This window comes from Pteropus vampyrus, unplaced genomic scaffold (assembly GCF_000151845.1).
Source record: "Pteropus vampyrus isolate Shadow unplaced genomic scaffold, Pvam_2.0 Scaffold216, whole genome shotgun sequence".
NCBI classification, from domain to species: domain Eukaryota; kingdom Metazoa; phylum Chordata; class Mammalia; order Chiroptera; family Pteropodidae; genus Pteropus; species Pteropus vampyrus.
In genome coordinates, this window is record NW_011888997.1 from 2,846,793 (window position 1) to 2,872,913 (window position 26,121).

Sequence of the window (26,121 nt, forward strand, 5' to 3'; positions counted from 1 at the left end):
ATCAACAGGACTCACTTTGAGGTTTCTTTTTACTTTCAATTAGAAATTGCTCTTTGGGTTTTATTTTTTTATTATTATGTAAATATTTAAATTTCCAAAGCCACATCTTAAAATGAGATATTAAATAAATAGTTTCTATCCCTCTCTTTTACTCTATTCCCAGTTTCTTGTTACTGATTGGTAAAATATAAGCACAAATACATACACACACGCGTGTGTCTGTGTGTGTGTGTGTGTGTAGTCATATTTTGAAGATTATTCCATAGTAACATGGAGATTTATTTTATTTTCAATTACAGTTGACATTGAATATCATTTTATGTCAGTTTCAGGTGTGCAGCATAGTGGTTAGACATTTATATAATTTATGAAGTGATCCCCCACAATTAGTCTAGTGCCCATTTGGCACTGTACATGATTATTACAATATTATTGACTATATTGCCTATGCTGTACTTTACATCCCATGACTATTTTGTAGCTACCAATCTGTAATTCTTAATCCCTTCACTTTTTTCATCCAGACCCCTAAACCCCCTTGCATCTGGCAACCATCAGTTTGTTCTCCGTATCTATGAGTCAGTTTCTGTTTTCATTATTTATTTTGTTCTTTAGATTTCATATACAGGTGAGATCATATGATATTTGTCTTTCTCTGACTTATTTCACTTAGCATAATACCCTCTGAGTTTATCTATGTTGCCGCAAATGGTAATTTTTTTTTTATAGCCGAGTAATATTTCATTATACATAAGTACAACCACTTCTCTATCCAATCGTCTATTGATGGGCTCTTAGGTTGCTTCCATATCTTGGCTATTGTAAATAGTGCTTCAGTAAACATAGAGGTGCACATATCTTTTCAAATTAGTGTTTTGAATTTCTTTGGATAGAGATTTTTTTAAATTTCTTTTATATTGCTACATAATAATCCATTGTATAAATACATTATTATTTGTTCAACCATTTCCTACTGATAAAAATTTAAATTGCAGTATTTTGCTATTACATGTGGTGCTTCAATGAATAGCCTTGTTCACAAGTACTTTCATATTTTTGACTGGTGTAATTTGGCATAGATTCCTAAAAATGGGAATACGTGAAAGTTTTCTAGTTCATATTTTGAAACATTTTGAAATAAACTCAGAATTCTAAGCATAATGGTTATTCTTTTTGTTTTTGGTAAAGAGTTTAGGGTGATTTTTAAATTAGTGGATTTAAAATTTGTTTGTGGGGCAGAGCAATGGAAAATCATGATTTTCCTAGTGGAACAATACACTATTTCTCCATAAAATAGTAATAAATTTAAATCCATCAAAGAAATAGGAGCAATTTTAAGGCAATAACCATAACTATATTATATGCACGCAATATAAAATCACCACCATGAGCACAAATGTCCCAGGAAAAAACAAAGATGTTAAATTAGACCTCATCAGCTGTTTCTGAGTTTTTCATTCAGTTTCATTTGGCCATAGCTTATTCTGCTCTCTGTTAGTGTGAACTACTTGGCATTGGGTTTAATGTGATTAAATATTAATGGTTTTAACTACCATTTCTGAGAAGTGAGTGATTTAACAGTGTTACACTGGAAGTGTCATGATTTCTATATATCTACTCCAAGCAAAAAGAGACTTTTCCAGCCAAAAGGGCTTTCAGACTTCAATATTCATCATTGTAATATCAAGAGTACTGATCTCGGGGAAAAAATTCTGCTACAAGGGAGGGTACACACAGGCTCAATGCGCACTGATGAGAAGTTGTATTTTCGTATAAGTCAGTTAACAATATCTCAATTTTTTAACAGCTGTGCAAATACTTAAAAGACTACCAAATATTCCAGTATATACCAACCATATGGTACATAATAATTTAAAAATAAAATAGATAATTTGGGTCAAATACAAGAGGATCAGTGTTGAAATAAAATTGTTTTCTTGGTCACTTTGATTAAATTCTGGTAACAGTTATTTAGTGAGAAAGAACTAGAAAAATTTCTATATTCCTTTATATCCTTTTTTATTCAGTTGTACAGAACAAGGATTCACAAACTTTTCTGTAAAAGGCCAGATGTAAATATTTAGACTTTGTGAGCTAAGAAGCAAAATCAAGTTGTGAGCTAAGAGGCAAAATTAAATATGTTATGTAGGTACTTATATAACAAAAGAGAAAACTAACTTCCACATTTTTATTGATCAAATTCAAAGGCTAACAATAATAATGGAACACTATTTTGTTTTTGTGATTCAGATCTACTGATGAAAAGAATGGAATTTTATTCAAAAGATAGCATTGTATTTAATTGGAGTTCAAGGGTAGTGTTCCCAATCACCAAATTTATTGCAAATGATCATTAGTAAAAATCATTTTTAGCTTGTAGGCCAAACAAAAATAGGTGGCAGATTGTATTTGATCCATCAGCCATAGTGGACTGACCTCTGACATAGTTGATTTCTATTATAGTATGGGTTCAGTTAGTTCAACAAATCCTTTGCTTTCTTTACAAGCCCTAAATCAAAAAATCCCCACTAGAATGTAAACCCTACAAGGTAAGGGTCTTTATTTATCTATTCATGGATGTATACCAAGTTCCTGGAAGAGTATCTGACACATAGGAGGCCTTTGTAAATATTTTTTTTTTTTTATGAAGCAACGAATAAAACATTTTCTGCTATTTTATGATTAGATATTTGGACTGATTGGAACCTAACTTACTCTTAGAGTCAAGATTCTGGGAGCCCAGAATGAAAAAGACCAAGGTACACTATTTCACTTACTTCTGAGCATCTAGTTGTTTGGCCCATGCACAGTTATGACTACTAGTGTCTGGTGCACTTAAGTGAGAGCTTGTTCAATGTCTGAAGAAAATTTAATAGAAGGAAATCTTAAAATGGGGTAACTCAATGCATTTTTGCCCTGAACAATTAACAAATGACCATTTGGTTTTGGTGACATCACATTGGTGATTCAGAGAAAATTGATTTAAAGATTATTATCCTAAAACACTAGCTCCAAAATGCTCCTAAGCTCACAAATTTAACTTTGACCTTATTAATAGAGGTTATAAGCTTTCTACTATAACTATTCCCACATCTTGCTATTCATATTTTATCTCTGGAAAAAGAGAAGACCAAACCTGCCTCCAGAACAAATAAAATTTTTAGAGTCAGGAGATTTGAATATTTTTCTAATTCAATCTATTTAAATGTAAAGAAATGGAGAGAGCAAGAGTAGATGATTTGCCTGTGTGTCTCATGTTAGTGGCAAAGCTATCATCAGACCACTTTTTGGTTCTCAATTCCAAATATATTGCCATGAAAAATGAGTTATAAACAAAAAGTAAACTACATTCCATTAGTTATCAAGTTATAGATTTAGTAGCTCAAACAAGGATTTAGCACAGCCTTTATTTTCATGATTTATACAACACATATCAAGATAATATACAATTATTTCAACAAGTACTAACACAAAAATTTTATATTCAGGCCAATAATGTTGTCTGTTTTGTATTCAATATGCCAATAGTCAGAAATTGATTAATTTTGATGAAACACTTGGTTGGGAGCAGGGTGCAGATGATAATTTCAAGCGAACAGACTGGGCACAGTTTGGGAACCAACTTGATTATAGAGGCAATAAGGCTATTCAAATATTTGTTCCTTGTCCCATCTGTTTCCCTAAGGCAGCACATTGCAAATGAGAAGGAGAAGGCCAAGTTCACACACCCAGTATCACATTTTTTATTTACTTATAACTATTGCTATCATACTGAGTGTATAACATGTCACCACGAATCTGATAAAATTATGACACATTTGAATGAATGCTTTTTTAATTACATAATGTTGTAGAATTTATAAGATTCTTTACATGTGTCTGAATTAAACCTCATAATAACATCATAAAGTGTGCAGGTACTGTCGTTTGATTGCATGAAAAGTTTAAATTCTTCATCTCTCCATGCATGCGTGCTCTCGTGCCATGTCACTGCAGTTCTTCTCACTAATAAGATTAAGTCCATTTCCTAGCACTTTAATTCTGCAGTCATAAATATGACTTTCTTTGGCCAATAGCATCTTATGGGATGTGATACATGCAGAAGCTTCAAAGGGTGCTTATGCTTTTCCATTTCCTCTTACTGTGCCATGGCCACGATAACATGGGGTTATCACGATAGCAGGCTACAGTCAGCAAGCTTTTTCTGTATAAGACCACGTAGCAAATCTTTTTGGCTTTGAGACCACGTGCTCTCTATTGCAACTATTCAACTACTCAAGTCTGCCATCGTGACACAAAAATAACCATATAAGATGAGAAAACGAATGAGCACAACTGTGTTCCAAAAAAAAATTATTTATAAAAACAGCCCACAGTCTGGATTTGGCTGATGAGCCAAAGTTTTCTGACCCCTGTACTAGAGAATGAGACACATGGAATAGAGTTGAGTTGTCCCAGTAATACTAGTTGAGGTCATTTGGAATTAGCCAAGCCACAGCCAATTCCCAAATATGTGAGACAGCCAGACAGATTCACATCCAGCAAAACCACGTGGCCACCCTGTAGCTTAACACAGCAGACACACGAGCAAACCCAGGCAACGTCAGCTCGACCTTGCAGAATTATTTGTAAAACCACTGAGTCATGAGTGATTGTTACACAGTATTATTGTGGCAAAAGATTATTAATACAGTGGGTAAAGTATTAATTTTGCAATTTTAGAATTAAAGATGGGGCTTAAGGAGGTTAAATACCTTGATCATTATCTCGGGCAGCCAGAAAGTGTCAGAGCCAAGACTCAGAAATCCAGTGTTTTACTATACAAAACTGCTTTAATCTTTTACTTTCCTCTTTATTTTAGGTGGTTTTATTTATATAGAAATATAGAGATAGATATATAATTTAGGTTAAAAGATGAAGAATTTTAAGCAGCTACTTCTAACTCTCCACTCTTAGATTTTAACTATCACTTTGGCTTTAAGTTAGAATTATTTTCTTTAAATTGTTAATGCAGATTTCCTTGTAGTGTTTCATAGTCTATATTGTCCTGGTTCATATTTTCCAAAACTCCAGTAAAAGGAAATAACTTAAATGGCCTACTCTTGCACACAGCTCCTCTCTCTCCATTTTACTGCTCCCATTTTATGCAGGGCTGTCAGGGCTTTCTGAATTAAATGTGACTTAGGGCCTACGTTGCTGACTGAGGAGACTCATAGGTCCTATAGCTCATCCACAATCTTGTACTAGAGCTGTCAAGTATGAGAGATTGGTGCCAAATTCAACCCAACATAGCCCCTTCCCAGTAGTCTGCCTTCAACAACTCCTCCTTGTCAAATTCAACAGTTTACATAGGATATATAGTGAATAAAGTACTCTGAAAGATATGAATGTAGAGGTGCTTCTTCCGCTGATAGCAGGAACACCTATCAGCTTCCCACAGGGCTGACATTTCAGGATGGCAGGGGAGAGATGATCATAGGATTTTTGTGCTTCTGTTTCTAAATGGATTGTAGAGACTCCCAAGGCAAATTGCCTCACTTCTCATCATCTGCCTCCAAGAATTAGTGTGATGCAACTCAAAAAAACTTTTTTTTTTTTTTTTTGGTATTTATAAAGTAGAACCATCAGGTGAATGGTCTATGGATCCCATGTAGGATTGTCTAGGCTTGAGTTTCTCTCTGCATTCAAGTTCAACATTTTGGGCACCAGAAACTCCATACCTTCTCTTCATTGCCTGAAGATATGTCTAAGAAACATTTCATGTTATAGTGGGAGGGTAGCTATTAGCAATGCTTAGGTGGTTCTTTGGGTTCCCCTATAACTAGGAACCAAAGGTTGTACAATTACCTTGTAAGAATTAACCTCCTAGCTGACACAGTATAGACATGTCAAGACACTAGCATCCAGGTTAATAAGACCCAAGAGGTAGATTCTTTGTGTTTTAATATGATGTTTCAATCAGAAGAGAGATTAGATAGCCAAGGAAACAGAAAAAGAATACAAAGATAAGCATTGACTGTGTCTATCTAAACACCAACAATAGTGATGGACTCATATCATCGAATGTGGTCATGCCAGTCCCACTTGCAAGGCTGTTCCAAGTGTGAAGATGAATGTGGGGTACCAGCAGCAATGGAGTATAGGTATTTGAGTCTCATTCATGAGATCGCTTCTATCTTGAAATGCATCAGATTATCTCAGTCTTGTGCCAATTAACATTTGGCTCATCTAACTCTCCTTGGTCTAAACCCATGTTCACCAAGCATTTTTTTTTTTTTTTTTGCCACATAAGTCTATGTACAATGTTGAGAGTACTGGGTCATGGAGTAACTTTGGTTCCTTTGGAAGTGCTCCCTCTGAGAAAATCAACAGAACCTTTCTGGTCGCAATTTAGCTTCCAAGGCAGCTTGACCACTGGGGCAGAACAGACTGATCCTGAGGTTTAGATCACCAGTCAGTGGAACAGTTACAAGAATGAGTTTCAATGTTAATCTGGTTTATACTCTGTCTCATTTATATTTTAGTTCTTAAGAGTTGACCTCTCAGGGTCTAATCAAACCTATCCCCTGAAAAGATAGTTGAATGGATAACCATTATGATACTACTATTCTGAGAAACATTACCAGGAAAGTAGAAATTTTAAGAACACAATGAGAGAAGTGACAATTATTAAACAAATATCTCATGTGAAGCTAGGAAAATCTCAGCTATCTTAATCTTTATTATTGTTACATTATTCAAATAATTTACATGTGGAGAAGACAATTGTTTAGAAAGTATTTATCATGGGCTTCACATGCATAGATCATTTTACCTTCAAAAAACATCACAAAATGAGAAAAACTATAGATCAGACAGGGTAATTAAGTTGCTCTAATCCAGATAGCAGGGGTGGCAGTCGGGGAAGGGGGCACAGGAGAAAAATAGAGTTTATTTATGAAAGAATATCCAATCCTCTAATTTTGAACTTTTCGATTCTGACCTCATGGTCTTTACCATTAATTACACCGTAAAGATTTCCTGAATATGATATGCCAAGCTGCTTTTAACATTATGAAAAGAAGTGAAGAGAAATTTGTACAGAATTCTTGATAGTCAATTGAAACTAAAATATTACATAATGCCTTCTTTCTTGTGTGGTGAACCTAAATGAACAATTATGAGAACCACTAAAAGCATTATTTAAGAAATATGTATTTAAAATTGACTAATCAAGAGCTAGAAGGAAAAATTAATACTATAATTGGAAGGCAAGTACAAGAAAAGTATTGATATTTAAAAGTTCATTTTTTTGATAAAGGTTTAAGTGCACAATTCTACTTAAGTCAAAAATATCTAAATTTGGACTTATATGTGTTTATGAGTTTGTATATTTATATATATTTTATAAATTTATGTTTATATGTCTATATTTTTATGCAGAAACCAACTGAACATCATTAGATGCTAAATCTATGAGGTCAAAGTTTGTAGAACAGGATTTCTACAAAGTCTCAATTTATCACCTCACATATGATTATGAAGATAAAAACGGTACCTTTACAATGGATAAATATGGATGGTACTACCCTACTAAACTTATCAAATTTAACATCACCAATAATAGGACAAACTGACATCATATGCCTATTGATGTGTTGTAATGTGATACTACATCATCAAAAATGTTTAATCTTAATCTAAGAATGAGAAAATAATAGACAAAACAAAACCAGATTAATAGTAATTCTGTGAAACAACCAGCCTTTACTCCTCAAAAACATGTGAAGGTCATAAAGGTAAAAAATTGAAAAAGAAAAAAAATGGAAAAAAAAGTTAAAGTATTCTTTGATTTTACTGAAAACTAAATAGAAATGATAACAAAAGGCTTGTGTGGTCCTTGTTTGATTCTTGGATCAAAAATAAAGCAATTGTAAAAGACATTATTAAGAAAATTGGGGAAATTTAAATATAAATTATATATATTAAATAATATTTTTGTATTAATGTTAAATTTCTTGGGTGTGATAATGGTATTGTGGTTATTTAGAGACTATCTTGTTGATAGGAGACACATGTTGAAGTACTTTGGACTGAACTATATTGATATCTAAAACTTACCTTCAAATTTTTCAGAAAAAACATTGAGTGATAGAGCTAAAGCAAATATGGCAAAATGTTAACAACTGCTAACTCTAGGTGAAAGATATATAAAGGTTCACTGTAGAACTTTCCACTTTTCTATAGCTTTAAACCTTTTCAAAATACAAGTTGGGAAAAAGAAAACCAAATAAAACTATTCTTTAAATTCTTTATTTCATATGCTTATTTCAGCAATATCGAAATATAGGTTTCTCATACGTGCACTCCCTCTTTTTATAGATTTAAAATATAAAATGTTGAACGAATGTTACAAATTATAATCAAAATTTACAACAAAGTACTTTAAGAATAAGACAAAAGACTTAAGAATTATTTTTCATTTCTAGTGCAAGTATAACATAAAAATAAAGAATTCTGTTGATATTCATATTCAGACTAGGTATTCCCCATCTTAATTTCTCTGTTTCCTCCCACTTAAAATCTTAAAAGTATTCATTATAAATTGAAAGTACAGAATTCTTAGAACCTAATTAGATAATGAGTTGTATAATTCTCCTTACAGGTACAATCTGCTCTTCAGCAATCTGTAAGCCATCGACAAAGTAACTCCATATCCAACAAAAAAAGAAAAAGCACGATTTGGCTGGGGAAGAGGTAACAAATATGCAACTGTATGATAGATCCGTGCTCCAAGAAAGAGCCTGAAGTGCAGGATGGCTGTAGAGAGATCTGGATCACTCAAGGAATATAGGAGGCCGATACCAAAAAATGGCACGATATTTTCAAGGTCATTCAGGTGCGCCCTGTGGAAAAAGATGACTAGTAAAACACTAATTTTAAAATCAGAAATATATTCATTTTTCCTTCTCTTCTAAAACTAAATATAAGTGTTAATGGATCTTAAAAATTTAAAGACAGACTTATTTTACTTCTCTCAAATTGCCTTGCTTTCTTACCAACTTGACTTCTATTTAGAATGTCTTCTTATTTTTGTTTCTTTTTTATTTTTAGTGTACTTCAACATACAAGAGAGAAGGTATTTTGCACTTTCAAGAATATTAAAACTGCATCAATATAATAAATATGAAATACTTTTCTTCCAGAGTTCATAAAATAACAATTCAAGAGTCTTATAAAAACTCTTCCCTGCAAAGGAAGAAAATCCTTTTGGTTATGATCTTTCTTAGGACTCTGTCCTCATTTCTGCTAGTCTGCAAATTCACCCAAACCACGGGTTGCCAAGAATTAATTTACCAATCTAATATCAATAACTGGTGCTGGGAAAACTGGAAAACCACATGCAGAAAGAATGAAACTAGACTGCTATTTGCTACCATACACAAAAATTAACTCAAAATGGATCAAAGGCCTAGTTATAAGACCTAAAACAATAAAATATATAGAAAAAAAACAAGTACTAAACTTACGGACCTTGGTTTTAGAGAGGATTTTATGAATTTGACCTTAAAGGTAAGGGAAGTAAAAGCAAAAAAAAAGAATGAACTATAGCAAACTGAAAAGCTTCTGCATAGCAAATGAAACCATTAACAAAACAAAGAGGCAACCAACCAAACGGGAGAAGATATTTGCAAACATCTCCGATAAGGAGCCAATATCCAGAATATATAAAGAACTCATACAGCTCAACAACAACAACAACAACAACAACAACAACAACAACAACAAAATCCAATTGAAAAATGGGCAGAGGACCTGAACAGACATTTCTCCCAAGAAGACATACAGATGGCCAACAGATATATGAAAAGATGATCAACTTCACTAATTATTACAGAAATGCAAATCAAAACCACAATGAGATATTACCTTAAACTGTTAGAATGGCTATTATAAATAAGACAAGTAATAACAAGTGTTGGAAAAGTTGTGGAGAAAAAGGAGCCCTCATACACAGCTGGTGGGAATGGAAAATTGGCACAACCACTATGGAGAAGAGTATGAGGGTTCATCAAAAAATTAAGAATAGAATTACCATATGATCCAGAAAAATCTCTTCTGGGTATCTACCTGAAAAATTTGAAAAAATTTATTCATAAAGATATATATAACCCTATGTTCATTGCAGCAGTATTCGCTGTGGCCAGGACATGGAAACAACCGAAGTATCCTTCGATAGATGATTGGATAAAGAAGTTGTAGTACAACGGGATACTACTCAGCCATAAGAAAAGATGAAATACTGCCATTTGCAATACATGGACAGACCATGAGAATATCATGCGAAACAAAATAAGTCAGATGGAAAAAGTCAAGAACCATATGATTTCACTCATATGTGTGATATAAACTTGAAAGCAACAAATGAATAAAGAAGACAAACAAAAACTCATAGACACAAATAATAGAGGGAAAGGGGGGTGGTGGGATGTAGAAAATGGTAAAGCGGGTCAAATACATAGTTACAGACAGGTAACACTTTGCATTGCATTGTGTGTTCCCTACACTTTGGGTGGGGAACACACAATGCAATATATAGATGATGTATTATAGAATTGTACACTTGAAACCTATATAATTTTTTTAACCAATATTACTCCAATATATTTAATTAAAAAAAATAGAATCTCATGCTCTCAACATCCAAGTAACAGAAAACATAACTAGTCTTTCAAATTTGGGTAAGATTTTAGCCAGTCTATCCTCAAATTACAAAAGGAATTAGCTGAGTGAAGGAGTAAAGTAGAAAGTACACACAAAAATGATAGTCAATAGGAAGATGTTTCTTAAATTTTCTGTTTATGTCATAGCTAGAAGAAAACAAAAAGCATGGTTTAGCCACAAGTTTTCTTCCAATTCATGGCACCTTGGTTTCTCTGGCTAGGACTGTGAAGACAAGGCACGTCTATTATTGATTTGATGGGTTTTTTTAAGTGCTAAATTTCTAAATCTGATGTTCTTGCTTAAGCCTCCTGAATTAAAAATTGCTTTTGAATCTAGAGTGGAAATTGAGATTTTGATAGTGTTTACCAGCTACTGATACATATTTCAAGATGAAAAATACTTGATTTGTTACCCTTTTAGCAAAAAAAATATATATATATTATGACATACTGCATGCTTAATGAACACCACTATCACTACTATTTGTTGTTGTTATTGTTTGCAGTAGTTTATTCATATTTATTCATTTTCTACTAAAGAAGATCCTGTTGCACCAGTTACACCAAAGGTATTTGTTTTGGTCCTCCGAATTCTATTTTGTTATATTGAATGTATGTGACCTTGAATTCTTTCTAAAACAAGGTAAGATAAAATTAAATAAATACATATGTAAAATGTCTTCTAATTATCAGTGATTTCTGTCTGTCCAGAACATAAATAATTTACTTTAGGCCACTTATCTTGACATTTCAACACGTATTACTTTATGTGCTTAATTAATTGTTCCATATGTGTATGTATTAATTTTCTCAATATTGCATACCCGAAAGCATATGTTTCATTTCACTTGTAGCCCCATTCAATCCCTGCCACAGAATATGCTAATGGAAACAGCTTTACAATTACATGTTGAAGTAATTTAAAAAAAAATTTTTTTAACGGTCTAGGCTAAAAGTGAAAAGGGGATATACTGAAAACTCTCTCTGAAAAGTATCCAAAAGTGAGCTGTTGTTTGCAACATTTGATAGGACCAATAACGTCTCAAAAAACCTAATTGGAAACTGGACACTTTGTTTTTAGATTCTTTTCTCTCTTGCCACACTAAAAAGCCAGTGTCTGATCCAGGGGATGCTGTGCACACAGTTGCGGTACTTTCTCAAGGACACTAATTCCACAACTATGGTCAGTTATTTCATTAAAATGTATCTGTTGTTCACAACCCGACTAGAAGATCAGCTTAGATAATGGTATTTTCCTCTACAACTATAATTCCACAGGCATAGGGATGGAAGTAGGGAGCAGGAAGGAAGAATGGGAAAGAATTTTTAATCCCCCAACAAAATACTTTTTGTTAAGCTTTCACACGTGAAACTTACTTGGATCTCCCATCCAATCTTACTGATGCTATTGAGCATCTATTGTTATTACTTTCAAGTCCTGGGCAACTTTGTTAGTATAGGTTCATGGTTAGCATCATGTATGTGATTGTTTGTTCTAGGCAGGATGCATAAAAAGGACAAGATAAAGATTTAAATGCTTGATGTCTCTTTAGTAGTTTTTGTAGCTTCACGAAGCTTTATTAGCCTTTTCTTAATTTTTATTTTTTTTCATCATAACACCTGTAATTTTTCCTCTGATTTTCACATTGATTCTTCATCCTGAAACTATTTTAGATCCATATTCTTGGCACAACCCATTTTCAACATGGACCAATTTATCCTGTAGGAATACTGAATTAACAAATATAAAATTAAGTGAAGCAAAAGTTAAAATTTTATTCTATCTAGCATAGCTTTCCTGGGAAAAAACATATTCATGCTTGATAAATAACTTGGGGGTAAACTTTTTTTGCATAAGCAAAAAGTTTGAATTTGATTTTAGTACTGGAAGGGCAGAAAAGTACATTGAGCAAGAGAAGAGCATACAAAATGGTATAATGTTGGGCATTAATTGAGGTGAAGAAGGTACAGTGCAACGTCGCAGAGAGTGGATGCTGAAGGACACTGTCAGAGCACAAAGGTCTAACATACAACTTGAAATGTTTGTGTTGCTATACTGCAAACTCCTCTGCACCTCAATTTATTCAAGTCTATTTCTATCCACATTTTTTAGTTGATTTGTTAAGAAAATTGAGGAAAGGGCCAAGTCTACATCAGCCTAATAATATTCAGAAAATAGAAACATGCACAAATGCAGGAACCCAGATTGAGAGTTAATCTCGAGAATTTTTACCATAAAGGAATCTGCAGAAATCTTGGGAGAGGTTTTAAAATTTCATAGGGAATTGAAAAAGGGATAATGCAAATATGATCTAGATCCTAAAGGGACTGGAGACTCCAGCTGATACCTGAATCGCAGAAGTAAAACTCATTTCTTTCAGTCTCCATTTCACTCTCTATTCTTACTCACCAAACTGAGGAAGTATAGTCAAATATGCTCATGATGATTCCTGTTTTAATCCTGTATCACGAAATTAAATATCTGTACATTTAAGTATGGCTGGACAAACTTCATTATTTTGTTAAATCTATATAATTTTCTTTATTCCTTGAAATGTGCCTAGAATTTTACCAATTTGGATGACCATTAGGAAATACTAAATGAGAAGATGGTATATAACTTTCATGTTTCACATGCTAGAGAAAGGAAACTAATGGATTGGCAACACAACCACAATATAAAATTTTGCAGGAGGGTCAACCAAGATGGCAGCATAAGAGGCTTCTGAATTCCCTTCTTCCCACAAACACACTGAATGTACAGCTACGTATGAAAAAGTTACCTCTGAAATAAATCCAGAGACTAGAAGAGCAACTCCTACATACTGAGTGAATTAAAAAAATACCCACACCAAAATGGGTAGGAAAGACTGAGATACATCTTCACCATGAATCTCACCCCCTGGCACGATTCCATACAATCGGGAGGGAACTCTCAAATCCCAGCTTCTTCCTAAGGAGTAAAGGGTTTGGACCCACATTTAGCACTCCAGCTTCTAAGACTGCCACTTGAAGGATGGGCCCCTAAAGCATCTAGCTGTGAAAGCCAATGAAGCTTGTATCCATGAGACTCACGAGTCTATAATAAACAAAGGAGCAGTGTTAACAGCCACATAAGTACTCACTACAGCAATCACCCCAGGATTTAGTGCCAAAGGAGCTAGCAAAATTGCCCATCTCCTATCTTTCCTGAAAAAGTTCCATCTGCATACTTTGAAAGCAGCTGCTTGAGGGTCAGGTTTGTAATTTTGCACATTTTATGACCTGGCTGTAATCCTCCTCAGACTGGGGAAACTGGCATATACACATCCCTGCCATTTCCCTGTAGCCTACTCCAAGTCTTCTGTGTCTCCCTGAAAGGAGCTTGTACACTAGTCTGGGCCTCAGCTTTTTCACTGCCACTTGAAGGATGGGTCCCCCATGACCTGGGTCTGGTAGCCAACAGTGTTTTCATTTGAGTCCCACCGAACTATAGTGAACAAAGAAGTTCTTAACTGGCTATTCCATGGGGCTCAGCACAGAAGGAAGAGATAAAAATGCCCATTTTCCAGTATTTCCCTAAAAGAAATCCAGCTGCATACTTTAAAAGCTCCTACCTGAGGCTCCCAATTCAGCATTCATCTAAGGACTGGCTTTGATTCTTCCCAGAAATGGGAAAGCCCGCAGATAGATATCTCTCTTGCCTTTAGCCCACTCTAAGTCACCAGTATCTTCATGGAGGGAGCTTATGCACACAGCTGTGCCTCAGTTTTTATAGCTGCAGTACAAGTGATAGGTCCCTGGATCACCTGGCCCTGATAGCCAACGAGGCTTCCATTTAATAAATGATGTTGGGAAAATTGGATTTCCAAAGGTAAAAGAATGAAACTTGACCTTATCTTATACTATACATCAAAATCAGCTCAAAATGGATTAAAGACTTGCACGTAAGACTGGCAACGAAAAAATCCTAGAAGAAGACATAGGTCTTGGCAATGATTTTTCAGATTTGACACAAAAAGCAAAGGCAAAACAAACAATAAAGGACATGAACAGACTTTTTAAAAAGAAGACATACAAATGGCCAACAGGTACATAAAAAGGTGCTCAACATTGCTAATTATCAAGGAAATGCAAATCAAAACCACAATGAGTTATCACCTCACATGTTAGAATGATTATTATTAAAAAGACAAGAGATAAATGCTGGCAAGGATGTGGAGAAAAAGGAATTCTTATACACTTTTTGGGGAGTGGTACAGCCACTCTGGAAAACAGTATAGAGGTTCTTCAAGAAATTAAAAACTAGAACTATTTTTAATTGCTATGATCCAGCAATCCCACGTCTGGGTATATAACGAAGGGAAAAGAAAGCATTGTTGTGAAGAGATGTGTGTATTCATTCTCATGTTCACTTTAGCATTATTCATCCTAGCCAAGGTATGGAAAGAACTCGTGTCCAGCAATGGATGAATGGATAAAGAAAATGTGGATATACATACAGTGAAATATTATTCAGCCTTAAAAAAGGAAATCCTGTCATTGGCAACAACATGGGTAAACCTGAAGAGCAGTATGCTAAGTGAAATAAGCCAGTTATACAGGAAAATCTAAAGAAAAAAAAGTCAAACTTATAGAAATAGAAAAGTAGAAAAGTTGCCAGGGGCTGGGAAGAGGGGGAAGTAAAAGGAGTTTGGTAAAAGTATACAAATTTTCAGTTATAAGATAAATAAGGTCCGAGGATCTAATGTATAATTGATAACGCTGTATTGCATAATTGAAATTTGCTAAGAAAATAGAACTTAAATGTTCTCACAAAAAAAAAAAAAAAAAGGAGGGCATAAATATGTGAGGTGATGAATGCATTAATTAATTTGAGGGGAGGAATCCTTTCACAATGGATATGTATATCAACTCATGATGTTGTACTCTTTAAATGTCTTACAATTTATCTGTCGATTATACCTTACTGAAGCTGAAAAATTTTTTTTGCAATCTACCTGACTCTACAACAAGAATTAAGAAATATACCTCCAGAATAAAATTCAATGTGCTTTTAAAATAAGTATATTAATTGTATTGTTAGGAAGCTCTGTAGATGATATCTTGGCTCATTACTTTTCATTGTTCATTAAATTCTCAGTACATTAAACATAATATCTACAAAGGAGAGAGAGAGGGAGACAGAGAAGATAGAGAGACTTACCACATTCATATTTTGAATCTTATGCAAATATATCCAGCCTTTCACCTCTGGAGAAAGATGACAAAATTGCAAGAATCTACCATTTTCATTTTATTTCCTACTCGTCATTAGTTGCTATATATATATATATATATATGTGTGTGTGTGTGTGTGTGTGTGTGTGTGTGTATATATGTATATATATATACACATATATATGTGTGTATACACATATATATGTGTGTATATATGTGTGTATACACATATATATGTGTATATATATATATACACATATACACACACACACACACACACACACACACACACACACACACAAAGTCATTAACTCCAACAAGGTCCACCTGAAAGTATAGTAAAATTGGCAATATGTGCAATTGCAGTGATAGTTGGAGACTTCTAAATCCCTAATTTTCTGTAATTATGATATGGATCAGACAAGATGACTGACTTTTCCCCCTTCTTCTTCAATACCCCAATACTTGAATGTCTTAACCAAAATTCTTAGATCAAGTAAATAATTTCAAGAGTGAATTTACCTTCGTACACGTTCCACGTCGTCATCTGTCCGAAGATACTTCTTGGCATTTTCTCCTTTTCCCCCAAAGACTACAGTGTCTTCTGGGTTGGTAAAAACCTAGTTCAAATACAAAGGAAAAATCTTTCAAACACCAAATTACATCAGAGTGCTCTATCTAAATTATTTCCATTTTAACAGAAGAAATACAAGCATCCAGGATGGTCCTTATAGAAAGAAAACTTGGAGTAACAGATCAAACATAGTTTAAATCTGAATTTTTATTAACAGTGCAAAATGTTTTTTAAAAGAGAAGCATAAATAAGAACTTAAATAAAAACCAATGTATAAAAATAGTAAAAAGAAGCAAAATGGAAAAGAGGTCATAATTTTAAGTCATCATTGACTATCATTTTGGTGCACTGGCATTTTTTTCATAGTGATGTTAACGTACCTTCTCTCAAGGGTACGAACGTTTCCAACTGATTGGCTCATCTGAAAGTCATAAGTTTACTTGCTAAGAACATTAGATGCATAAAAGAGTGAGGGGCAGGAATTGTATTTTGTATTTTGTTAGAATATGTGGATCTCTTTTCTTTTTCTGAATTAACTAAAACTTTGGGTTGAATAATATAATGAAGTATAAGAAGTTGAATTACATTCCTATATGTACCAACTACACATTCTAGGGCTATGTTCATGTTTTCCTTTCTATAATTATTATGCTGTTTGAAATGATTTCCCCATCCCTTGGTACTTGAAACGTGCACTTAAAAAATATTTAAATATGTTCCACTATTTAATAATTTATACATTAATAAATAAAAACATGAACTACAAAATTAGCCATAATGTAAGCTCAGAAATTTCATAAATATTATAATATTTTTCTTAATATGATATGGGTATTTATTCCAGATAAAGATGTTGATGAGAACCAATGGGCAGGAATGTGATACAGACTTGAGGTCTAGTCTGCCTGTTTTATTCCTAAATAAATGCCTAGCACACACTAGATCTCCAATAAATATATTTTTAATAAATAAATAAATATATTACAGTGGAAAGTGCATGAGATTTGAGTTTAAGCAAATATGAATTTAAATATGTCTCACCCTTTACTGACGTGAAACCCTGGGTAAGTTGCTTTACTCCTCTGACTTTCAGTTCCTCGGCTATAAAATGGGCTAATTTATGATGATCTCACAGGATAAGAGTAACGATTATGAAAAATGATTCCATGATCTGATACATATAAAAACTATCATGGCTCCTGGTACATATCACTGGGAGTCCACAAATGTGAATTCCGTTCTCCTTTTCTGATAAGACAGGGTACATTTCATGGTGCCACTATTTCTGGAGGACAGTGTGGACCTGGTGGTAGGCAGCTACTTTATAGCCTGCAGTTTCTAACACCTTGCCCCAACGGAGATTTAAACAAGTGGGTGTGTGTCTCCATTAACATGAAAAAATCCTTGGGAAAGAAATTATACCTCAAGACAGTAGCTAGGAAATACCTTAAGGAAGACTGTGACCTCTAGATAAAAGCAAGGTTCTCAGGACAGGCACTAAGAGAGGAACAGGTGAATATCAGGAGGAAGTTGCTAAATAGGCACAGGGACCACTTTATCAAGGTAGCTTTTAATTTTATCAAGGTAGCTTTGCTCACTCAACTCCCCTGACCGTATGGTAAACCCTATTTAAATACAAGATATGTGCTCCAAAATCTCCCTACCACCTTCCGCATGTTGCCAGTTTATTATTATTATCATTATTTAATCATTCTTATAATACCGGGTAGCAATATTATCCACCTAAGAATTCAGAACTACACAAAATTTAAATGCTTTGTCCCATAAAGAGCTCTCCTATGGGAATAAGAACTATTATTGTGTCCCCAGAGACATATCCTTGAACTGTAATAGAGAAGAAAACACAACTTACATGTCTAGAAAATGACTATTTTCTAAACTCTAGTTGGCAAATTAACTTCAAAATCACAGAAACTTTCCTTGAAAACTTTGATACTCCAGAAATCTCATATGCTAAGCAGCATGACAAAAGGTAAAATCCACAACGAAAAAAACATTTACCAGTTTCTAGGGGAAAGCACCCGTTCCATAAATATATCAAAACCATCTATACCTAATGACTGCATACTACATTCGCCGCATTATACTATGTGCCACTGGACTTTACGAAAAAAGAGAAAAAATAAAGAAAATTGCTTTTCAGAATTTCAATTCTTAAAAGAAAATATATCCTCCAAATTTCTTACCTTTCTTGTCATTCTGTAGAATCCAGTTACAATGCTCATAAACATCATTTTTGAAAGCATAATCGTTGTATAGGAGGCAAAGGACATGAATACCTCATTTTCCATTAGCTGGGTGAGATCAACCATTTTTTCAATTTTGATCTGGAATCTTAAAAAGATTATAGACAAGATAAGAAAAAGCAGACATAAATATTCCAAATAACTTAAGGGTCACTTGGTGTGCTTATAATCCAGCATTAGTCATCCTATTCTTTAAAATATCTTGGGTTATTCAGAGAAGAAATAATCATTTTGTTTTCTAAAATTTCAAAATAAACAGAATTGTGTTTTATATCTAGTTCTATGTCATTAAGCTTGAGACATCAAAGAAGTAGAGAGAAAACAAAAATGAAGTGGGTATTACCAGAAAAATTAGGCAAAATGCTGTAAAGATAGACTAATATCATATTTTTACATCAAGATGAACTGCAAGTTGAACACAAAAGATCAGAATTCATGGACTGAATGCTTTAGAAACATCAAACCATGTACATAGTAGTACTATTAATGTTTCATTAGCAATGCCTAACTTCTAATACATGTCCCGCTTGAGAACCATTCTTACAGCTTTTTATCATTTCAGCAGAATTCAAGATCTCAGGCTCCAGGATATGAATTCTGGTCCCACCATTTGGTTATTCTGATTGAGAGATTTGGCCTCTCTGAGGCTAAAATTCTTCATTTATAAAATATGACTAGTAATAACTCCTAAATTATTAGGTTGTTGTTAGGATTAAATTGAGATAATGCTTGGAATATACTTAGCACAGCAACTGGCCCGTAAAAAAACCCTTGATAAAGTTTATTATGTCCTTATCATGATCATCACTATCACCATGACCATAGTCATCACTAACATCAATGCAAGTGAAGGAGAAGGATAATGGAAACAAAATAACAGGCTTGCAAATGCAAGGTAAAAAAGTGGCATTTATGGTACTTTCATAGAAGAAATAAGGGAAAGAGGATTAACTTTACATAACTCTTGAGGTTACTTCACATGCCATATCTACTTCCATTTGAAAACTGTCAAGAGTAAACTGAATGTAACCATCTTAGCCTAGAGTTGGACGTATAATTGGGACGGTGCTCAGGGGGAAAGCTAAGGCCACAGACACCGAAGTTAAAGTGGGTAAGAATTTCGGGTAAATCTTAAAATTTAAACTCTGCATTATCCAGTCATCACACTTTTTAACCTCTTCTTGTTCTATCATCAGCCCTATTTTCTGCTTCTTCTATACCTTCCACAGAAACACGCATCTTTTCTCATACCCAAATTTAAACACTATTTAACCTGCTAAGCATGGAGTGCTCTATTCCAGACAATGTTCACTCCTGCCTTTAAAACTCAGCCTCTGCATGCCATCTTATAAGACCGACATCTATCAAATTCTAATCATTTTATATATCTTCCAATAATCTATAAATCTACATATTTTTCTATTCTCTGTTACTGGTCATATAGTTGTCGATGTGCTGCTGTTGAATATGATATAAACCACATACATATACATATATATTTAATTTTATAAAAATTGACCACATATCCAACTATGCTATGTACTTTATGTGCATTGCCTTACATGATCTTCATAATATTATAATCCTCATGACTAGATCCATTTTACAGATGAAGAAAATGGGAAATAGAGATGTTAAGCAGCCAACCTGGGACACAAACTGACGTCTCTGAGCTCATATCTCATACACTAACCACATTGCCCTGTCTTTAAGAGACTGAAAACTGCTTAATTCTAATTCGACTAACATGGATTAAATACATACTCTGAGACTGACACTGCTGGTACCCTTTACAACTGTTGCCTTCTATCCTCTTCCAATTATGCTATGAGGTAGGTATTATTATTCCCATTCTGCAGATCAAAGCACCAAAGCTTCCGGCGTAACTCTTATTTTAAAGGGTAGGCCAAAAGTGTACTCCTTAGATTTAGGCAAACAGAAATGATGTAGCCTAATTTAAAAAACAAAATACACGATAACAAATTAATTCATCCCCACAGGGTGAATTAATTTCAAGACCCCACTACTGAGTCTAGAAAGCACAGTGCGTTAGTTAAGACTCTGTGCAAGATAACACTTTCAGTACCATTTCATGTATCTGCACTTGTCCTAGTACTGAGGGGGTGAAAGTCACGAACAAGCTGTTCTGTCCTTCGGAGCTCATGTAAAGTAATTAGCTTAATAAGGGATCCCTAAGTTCTATGCCTCTGGATAGAGATCTGAAGAAATAGCGAGGATGTTAATTTAAAAAATAAAAATTTAGGAAATGTTTATCGAGTTGGAAGTGTTGTTATTTAACAATAATTTTAAAACTGGAACAGTTTCTGTAGGTGTCTACTAATGTTTGCACAACGAAATTTATTTAGCAATGAAATAAAAGTCCGAAGAATGTTTTTCCCTTAGTGAAAATTGGTATGGAAAATGTAGAGGAAGAAAAACTTCCAGAAGTGTTGGTAGGAAAAGAACACAAAGATATCAGCAGTTAGAAAAGGGCAGTGAGAAGCTTTCCCTTTAAATGTGAACAATACATTGAAATTGCACCCCACCGAAAGAGAGTTTTTCAATCACCTAAAATGTGGCTTAACTCCTCAGGCATGTAGTTTTAGAAGATGGGCCAAAACGGCCTCTGATATCTCATGCTACAGGTCCATGAACTACCTCTCTGGAGCCAACATCTTCTATTCCCAGTACATGTGAGGGCCAGGTGAGGAGGAATAAAGGTAAGACATTTAGAAATAAGAGTCATTTATAGCAAAGAATAAGGCGATGCTGGCCTGGGCTTTTTTTTTTCAAAGCTGATTTGTCGATAAGTTGCTCTGAATCTGCATTATGGCTAGGCACTACTCAAAAAACAAAATTACTGAAAGCTTTCACAGGAATAGTCGCCAGGAGGGAAGAGAGCAGTATAGTAGTAATAATAATTAGGAGGGTAAAATTTGAGGTGATTTGCATATTCTAGGAGTGACTTGGAAATAACCTTAAAAAAAAAAAAGTAAGCAGAGCAAAATATGAAACTTGGTTATTAATTATAGAAAATAAATTATTACAATGTACAGTGTGTTGTTTCTTTTATTGTCCATCAGTGGTCGGCATAAGAGAATATCTCAATCTGTTTGGCCAGAGAGCAGGGCTCAGTCTCCTAATGTGGAGGCGACTACCTTTGAGAAGACAAAGAGCAGAGTGTTGAGCACACACAGATTCTGGAACTAGACAGAAGTCCTGCTGGATCTTGACTCTGTCACTTACTATCTGAGATTTAACTTCTCTGGTACTTATGTACCTGACTTGTAAAATGAGGTTAATAATACCTCCTACCTCACAGGAATCTTGTGAGCATTAAAAGAGTAAATGTAAAGTACTTAGAAAAGCACTAGGACTTGGTAAGTGTTCTACAAGTACCTGGCAAATAAATAATAAGCTCTTACTTTGGTGCTGTTCTAGGCACTGAGGATACAATTTTAGAGTTTTCGAAATACTTCTGAATTATCTCACTCGATTTGCTATACTCTATGATAGTCAAAGCAAATAATATTTGTCTCTTCCTTTAACACATAGGGAAACTGAGGCCCAGAGGGTAGAGTGAGTAATCTGACCCAAATTCACTGGAAGAACCAAAATTGAAACCCAGTTTTCTCAAGTGTTTAACTCGCAGGCTACCCAGCATCAAGGCTGGTGTTCTGGAGGCCCTTTTTCTGTCAAAAATCATTCTCATTCCTATCTTCCCCTCCCCTTCTCCACCCCTCTCTCGACTGAGGAATCTTCCTCTTGTTTTTACAGGCGTTTGGCCAAAAAGAGTAAAGTTCTCTTAATTATGGTGGCCTCTCTATGCCAAGATTGTGAAACACACAGAAAGCCTGGCACCCATCCCTAAGGCCATGACTCTGCAATTTTATATCTTCTGAAACCAAAAGAACACTACCCATGAGATAAGGAAAAAGGATAATACAGTGCCCTTGTAGTTGTTTATGAGTTTCTAGAATTTCCTGAATGGACTGAGGTGACTGCAGACTTGCCCTCCTATGCTTCGGAGCCCAGGTGCTCTGGGGGGCTGTGCGGTGAGGTGGTTACCAGGGGACTATGCTGACTTCCTTTTCCAGCCCCAGTGTTTCATAAACTCCACTCAAAAACAAACCCTTAGAAAAATTATACTTGTCTGCCACAGAGAGCAATATTCAAATTTGGACCAATCTGCCATTTTAAAAAATGATCAAAGATGGTCAACATATGCAATGCTCTTATTTGGGAAATAGCAGAGGACCACAAAGTCCAAACTACCCTAATTCCCAGAATGTAAATCCACAGGGCATGCAAAAGGTATGCCTTGCTTGATATTCACAGCAGGCTAGGGCCCTGAGAACTCTGGGCCTGACTGGATTAAAGGCTGTTAGCTGGGCGCCTGGGGAAGTTTCCATCTGGCTATACAACACAATGCTTGGCACTCCCTTGGAGAGAAAGCAGAGACAGGGAAGAGGATACACATGGTGCCCGGACTACCAAGAGGCCTTGGAAGTATTTCAAAGGAAACAGGAAAATGTAAGACTTGCAAGCACCCTTCTCTCCATTCACATCTCCACTCCTGCCAGAGAAATAATATCTGAGGGGACCACAGAAGGTCCCCTTCTCTTTTACTCCTTCCACGTGGCTTCCTACTCCAGATTGGGGATGGAGAACCTTCCAGGGAGTTCTATCCTTAGCTTTCCAGTCAACTGGCCATTAGATCACAGGGTCTAATCCATGTCCTCCTGCACTTTGTTATTGTTTTTGTTGTTATTATTTTAAACTTGCTAATATTTCTCCTGCGTATCAAAGTGAACCAAGAGGAACCCATCCCAGCAGGCAAAAGACAATTTGACCATGAAATAGAGCTGCTTCAGGATTTTACACCCTTAGGGTGAACAGAAGTTGCTTAAACTAAGGCGACTTCATATACTGCTACAAATGGCACGTACTTTTTATTCCCTAAAAGTTCAAGGGGGCCCTTTCAACGTAGGTGCTACTTTGGCTTGAGAATAAAAAGTGAGTAGATCATCACTCAAACATGGTAAGACTTAAGCTCTCAAGTTTCATTCCTGAAATTTGACAACGGCAAAACTTACCTACAAGGATACAGGCACACAACTCCCTTTTGGAAATGATCGACCGAAAAGCAAACATTTAGCAGATAAATGGAGCAAAAAAAGTTGCCAGCTGGCAGGGCCCTATCAAGCCTACGGCCCCCACCAACCATTCCCCTTCTGGCCAGGCACCCTCTCTGCACTCTCCCCCTCCATATCCACTCCAGGCACTTACCCTGGGTCTCAGCAGGAGAGAAGAAGCAAACCTGTCCCGGCAGGAGGCTCTCGGCGCTGCGGGGACTTTCACAGAGCGCGGGAATGGGCGGGACGAAGGCGCCACCCACACTGACTAATTTTCTGTTAATTTGCTCTCCAGCGTTTATGAAACAACTCCCAGCCTCCAAACACCTTCCCTAAATCGTCTGATTGTTTTGTCTCCGGGAGTAAATAACGCCTACCGGCTCCCGTATTTGAACCCCTCTATCTGGCGCCAATAGCAACAATTCTTCCCTAAATGCCATTTCTCCTATTAGGTGGGGCCGAGATGTTAGCTATTGTATAGGAGGAACTCTGCATGCATTTTAAGTACGGGAGTGGGAAAACAAGGAAAAAGCGGTTAACTTTTATTTAGCTGGAAACAATGTAAAAACATCTTAACGTTGAACTTTGAAAGTATTTAAAACTTTATAGAAAATTTAAATCTCTAGGGAAAAAAATGATTAGCAATCACTGATAAAATTATGTTCCATTAAACTTCATTTTCCATACATCCGTGGCAAGGCAAAGGCTGGCACTGACACAATATAAACATTTAGTAAAGATGACGGATAGCCTTCCAAAGCTGTGAGCCCAGATAACTTGTTTCCTTATCGTGTCCCCTAATGTTGAGTCCAAAATGGAATTGGGAGAAGTTATATTGGGTAAAGTTTATTACACAAGCAGGTTAGTATGGTTTTTATGGGGACAGTTAAGGAAATATTTTAGGTGGACATAGTTATTCTAATATCAATAGCTAGAGATATTTCCAAGCCTTCTAACCCACAACAATACTTATGGCTCTAGCTTCCATGACTTTATCTAGAAATGTTTAAGAATTTATGTTTTCAATCTACATTACTGTTCTCCTGGTAATACTTCTCACACATTGCCACCTGTTAGGTGCAGTATGCTTCTTTGTTTTTGTTGTCATTTTGGGGGTTTGGGAGTCCTAATTTTACCTCCTTTAGGCTTTAAGGGGTGCTTCCAGGACTAGCTGTCTTGGATTTACTACAAAAAAGGGAAGTAAGACTAGTTTGTGCTAGGAAGCAGAAATTAATTACAGGCCTGAGAACAATTTTTACATGAGCATACCAGTAAGAGTATTGGGAAATCTAGCATCAGAAAACAAATGCTTCATTTTCATGTCTGTATCTTTTGAAAACTAGTCACCTATTTTGTTAAAGTACACTGGAACCTGGCTACAACACTAACTGGAACTGGACAGAATTTGAGATAGTTCTATTCTGAATTCTTGCCATTGGAGTGTAGTACTACAAGCATTTAAAAGACTCTTTTCATTTTTTATGAGGCGATATGACCCAAATCTTATGGATTGCTTTACAGGAAAAGATATAGCTATTACTTAAATAATTTGACCTACAGAATTACAGTTGAGCAATTCTCACATTCTAATATGTTTTTGAAAAGAGCACTTGACTCATCTGATGCTCTAATTATAAAATGTATTCAAAATTAACTAATCAGTGAATAAATACTAAGTTCCTGCTATCAAAAAACCATGAACAATTATTGCCTGTGTGATATATATCTGTCTTTGATATAATATCAGCACTTGACTGTAATAAATTTAATTCAAAGGATATTTATGAAATGAATACAAGGCACTTGGCTTGATGCTAAAGTATGAAACTAAGATAAATAAATAAAATAAAATAATTTTACTCAAAGAGTTTACAATCTAGTAAACACAAAAGCCAAAGAAGTAAGAAGTTGCCATTAAACTTGAGAAAGAAAAGACTTCAATGTAGAAATCAGAATGAAAATTGGGGTAAGAACTAAGGCAATAACAGGAAAAAGGTTGTGAAAGAATTTATGCTTTCTATACATCTTTGTATTATGTTATTAAATGAGTGAGGAACAGAAAGAGTTATTAATTCAGCTTGTTTTAGTTTGGGTAAAGGGGAGGGTTCAAACTTTGAATTCTTCTTCTCGCCACTGTTTTAAGCCTGCAAGGAAATCTTTGGGACAAGTAATTTTCTAGTAAATATTAGAACAGTTTAAAGTTCATTGATTTGGGATAAGGAGAGCAAAGGTCATTCAGCAAA

At 35.0% G+C, this 26,121-nt stretch overlaps 1 protein-coding gene across 1 annotated transcript; it reads right to left on the reverse strand.

Moving 5' to 3' along the window:
• Positions 1-8,276: 8,276 nt before the first annotated feature.
• Positions 8,277-24,233, reverse strand: MGST1 (microsomal glutathione S-transferase 1). Its single transcript, XM_011372943.2, has 4 exons — positions 24,033-24,233; positions 18,684-18,831; positions 16,425-16,522; positions 8,277-8,885 (listed from the first exon to the last, which is right to left on the reverse strand). Exons 2-4 carry the CDS (start codon positions 18,807-18,809, stop codon positions 8,639-8,641), a joined length of 471 nt encoding a protein of 156 aa, XP_011371245.1. The 5' UTR covers positions 18,810-18,831; positions 24,033-24,233; the 3' UTR covers positions 8,277-8,638.
• Between the last annotated feature and the right edge of the window lie 1,888 nt (positions 24,234-26,121).

Excerpts from the sequence above, each read along its gene's own strand:
- MGST1 (XM_011372943.2), bottom strand. The coding sequence starts at position 18,809 with ATGGTTGATCTCACCCAGCTAATGGAAAATGAGGTATTCATGTCCTTT. Across the intron at positions 16,523-18,683 it reads TCTACAGAATGACAAGAAAG|GTTTTTACCAACCCAGAAGA; the intron begins GTAAGAAATTTG and ends TATTTGAACTAG. Across the intron at positions 8,886-16,424 it reads GACGTGGAACGTGTACGAAG|GGCGCACCTGAATGACCTTG; the intron begins GTAAATTCACTC and ends CTTTTTCCACAG.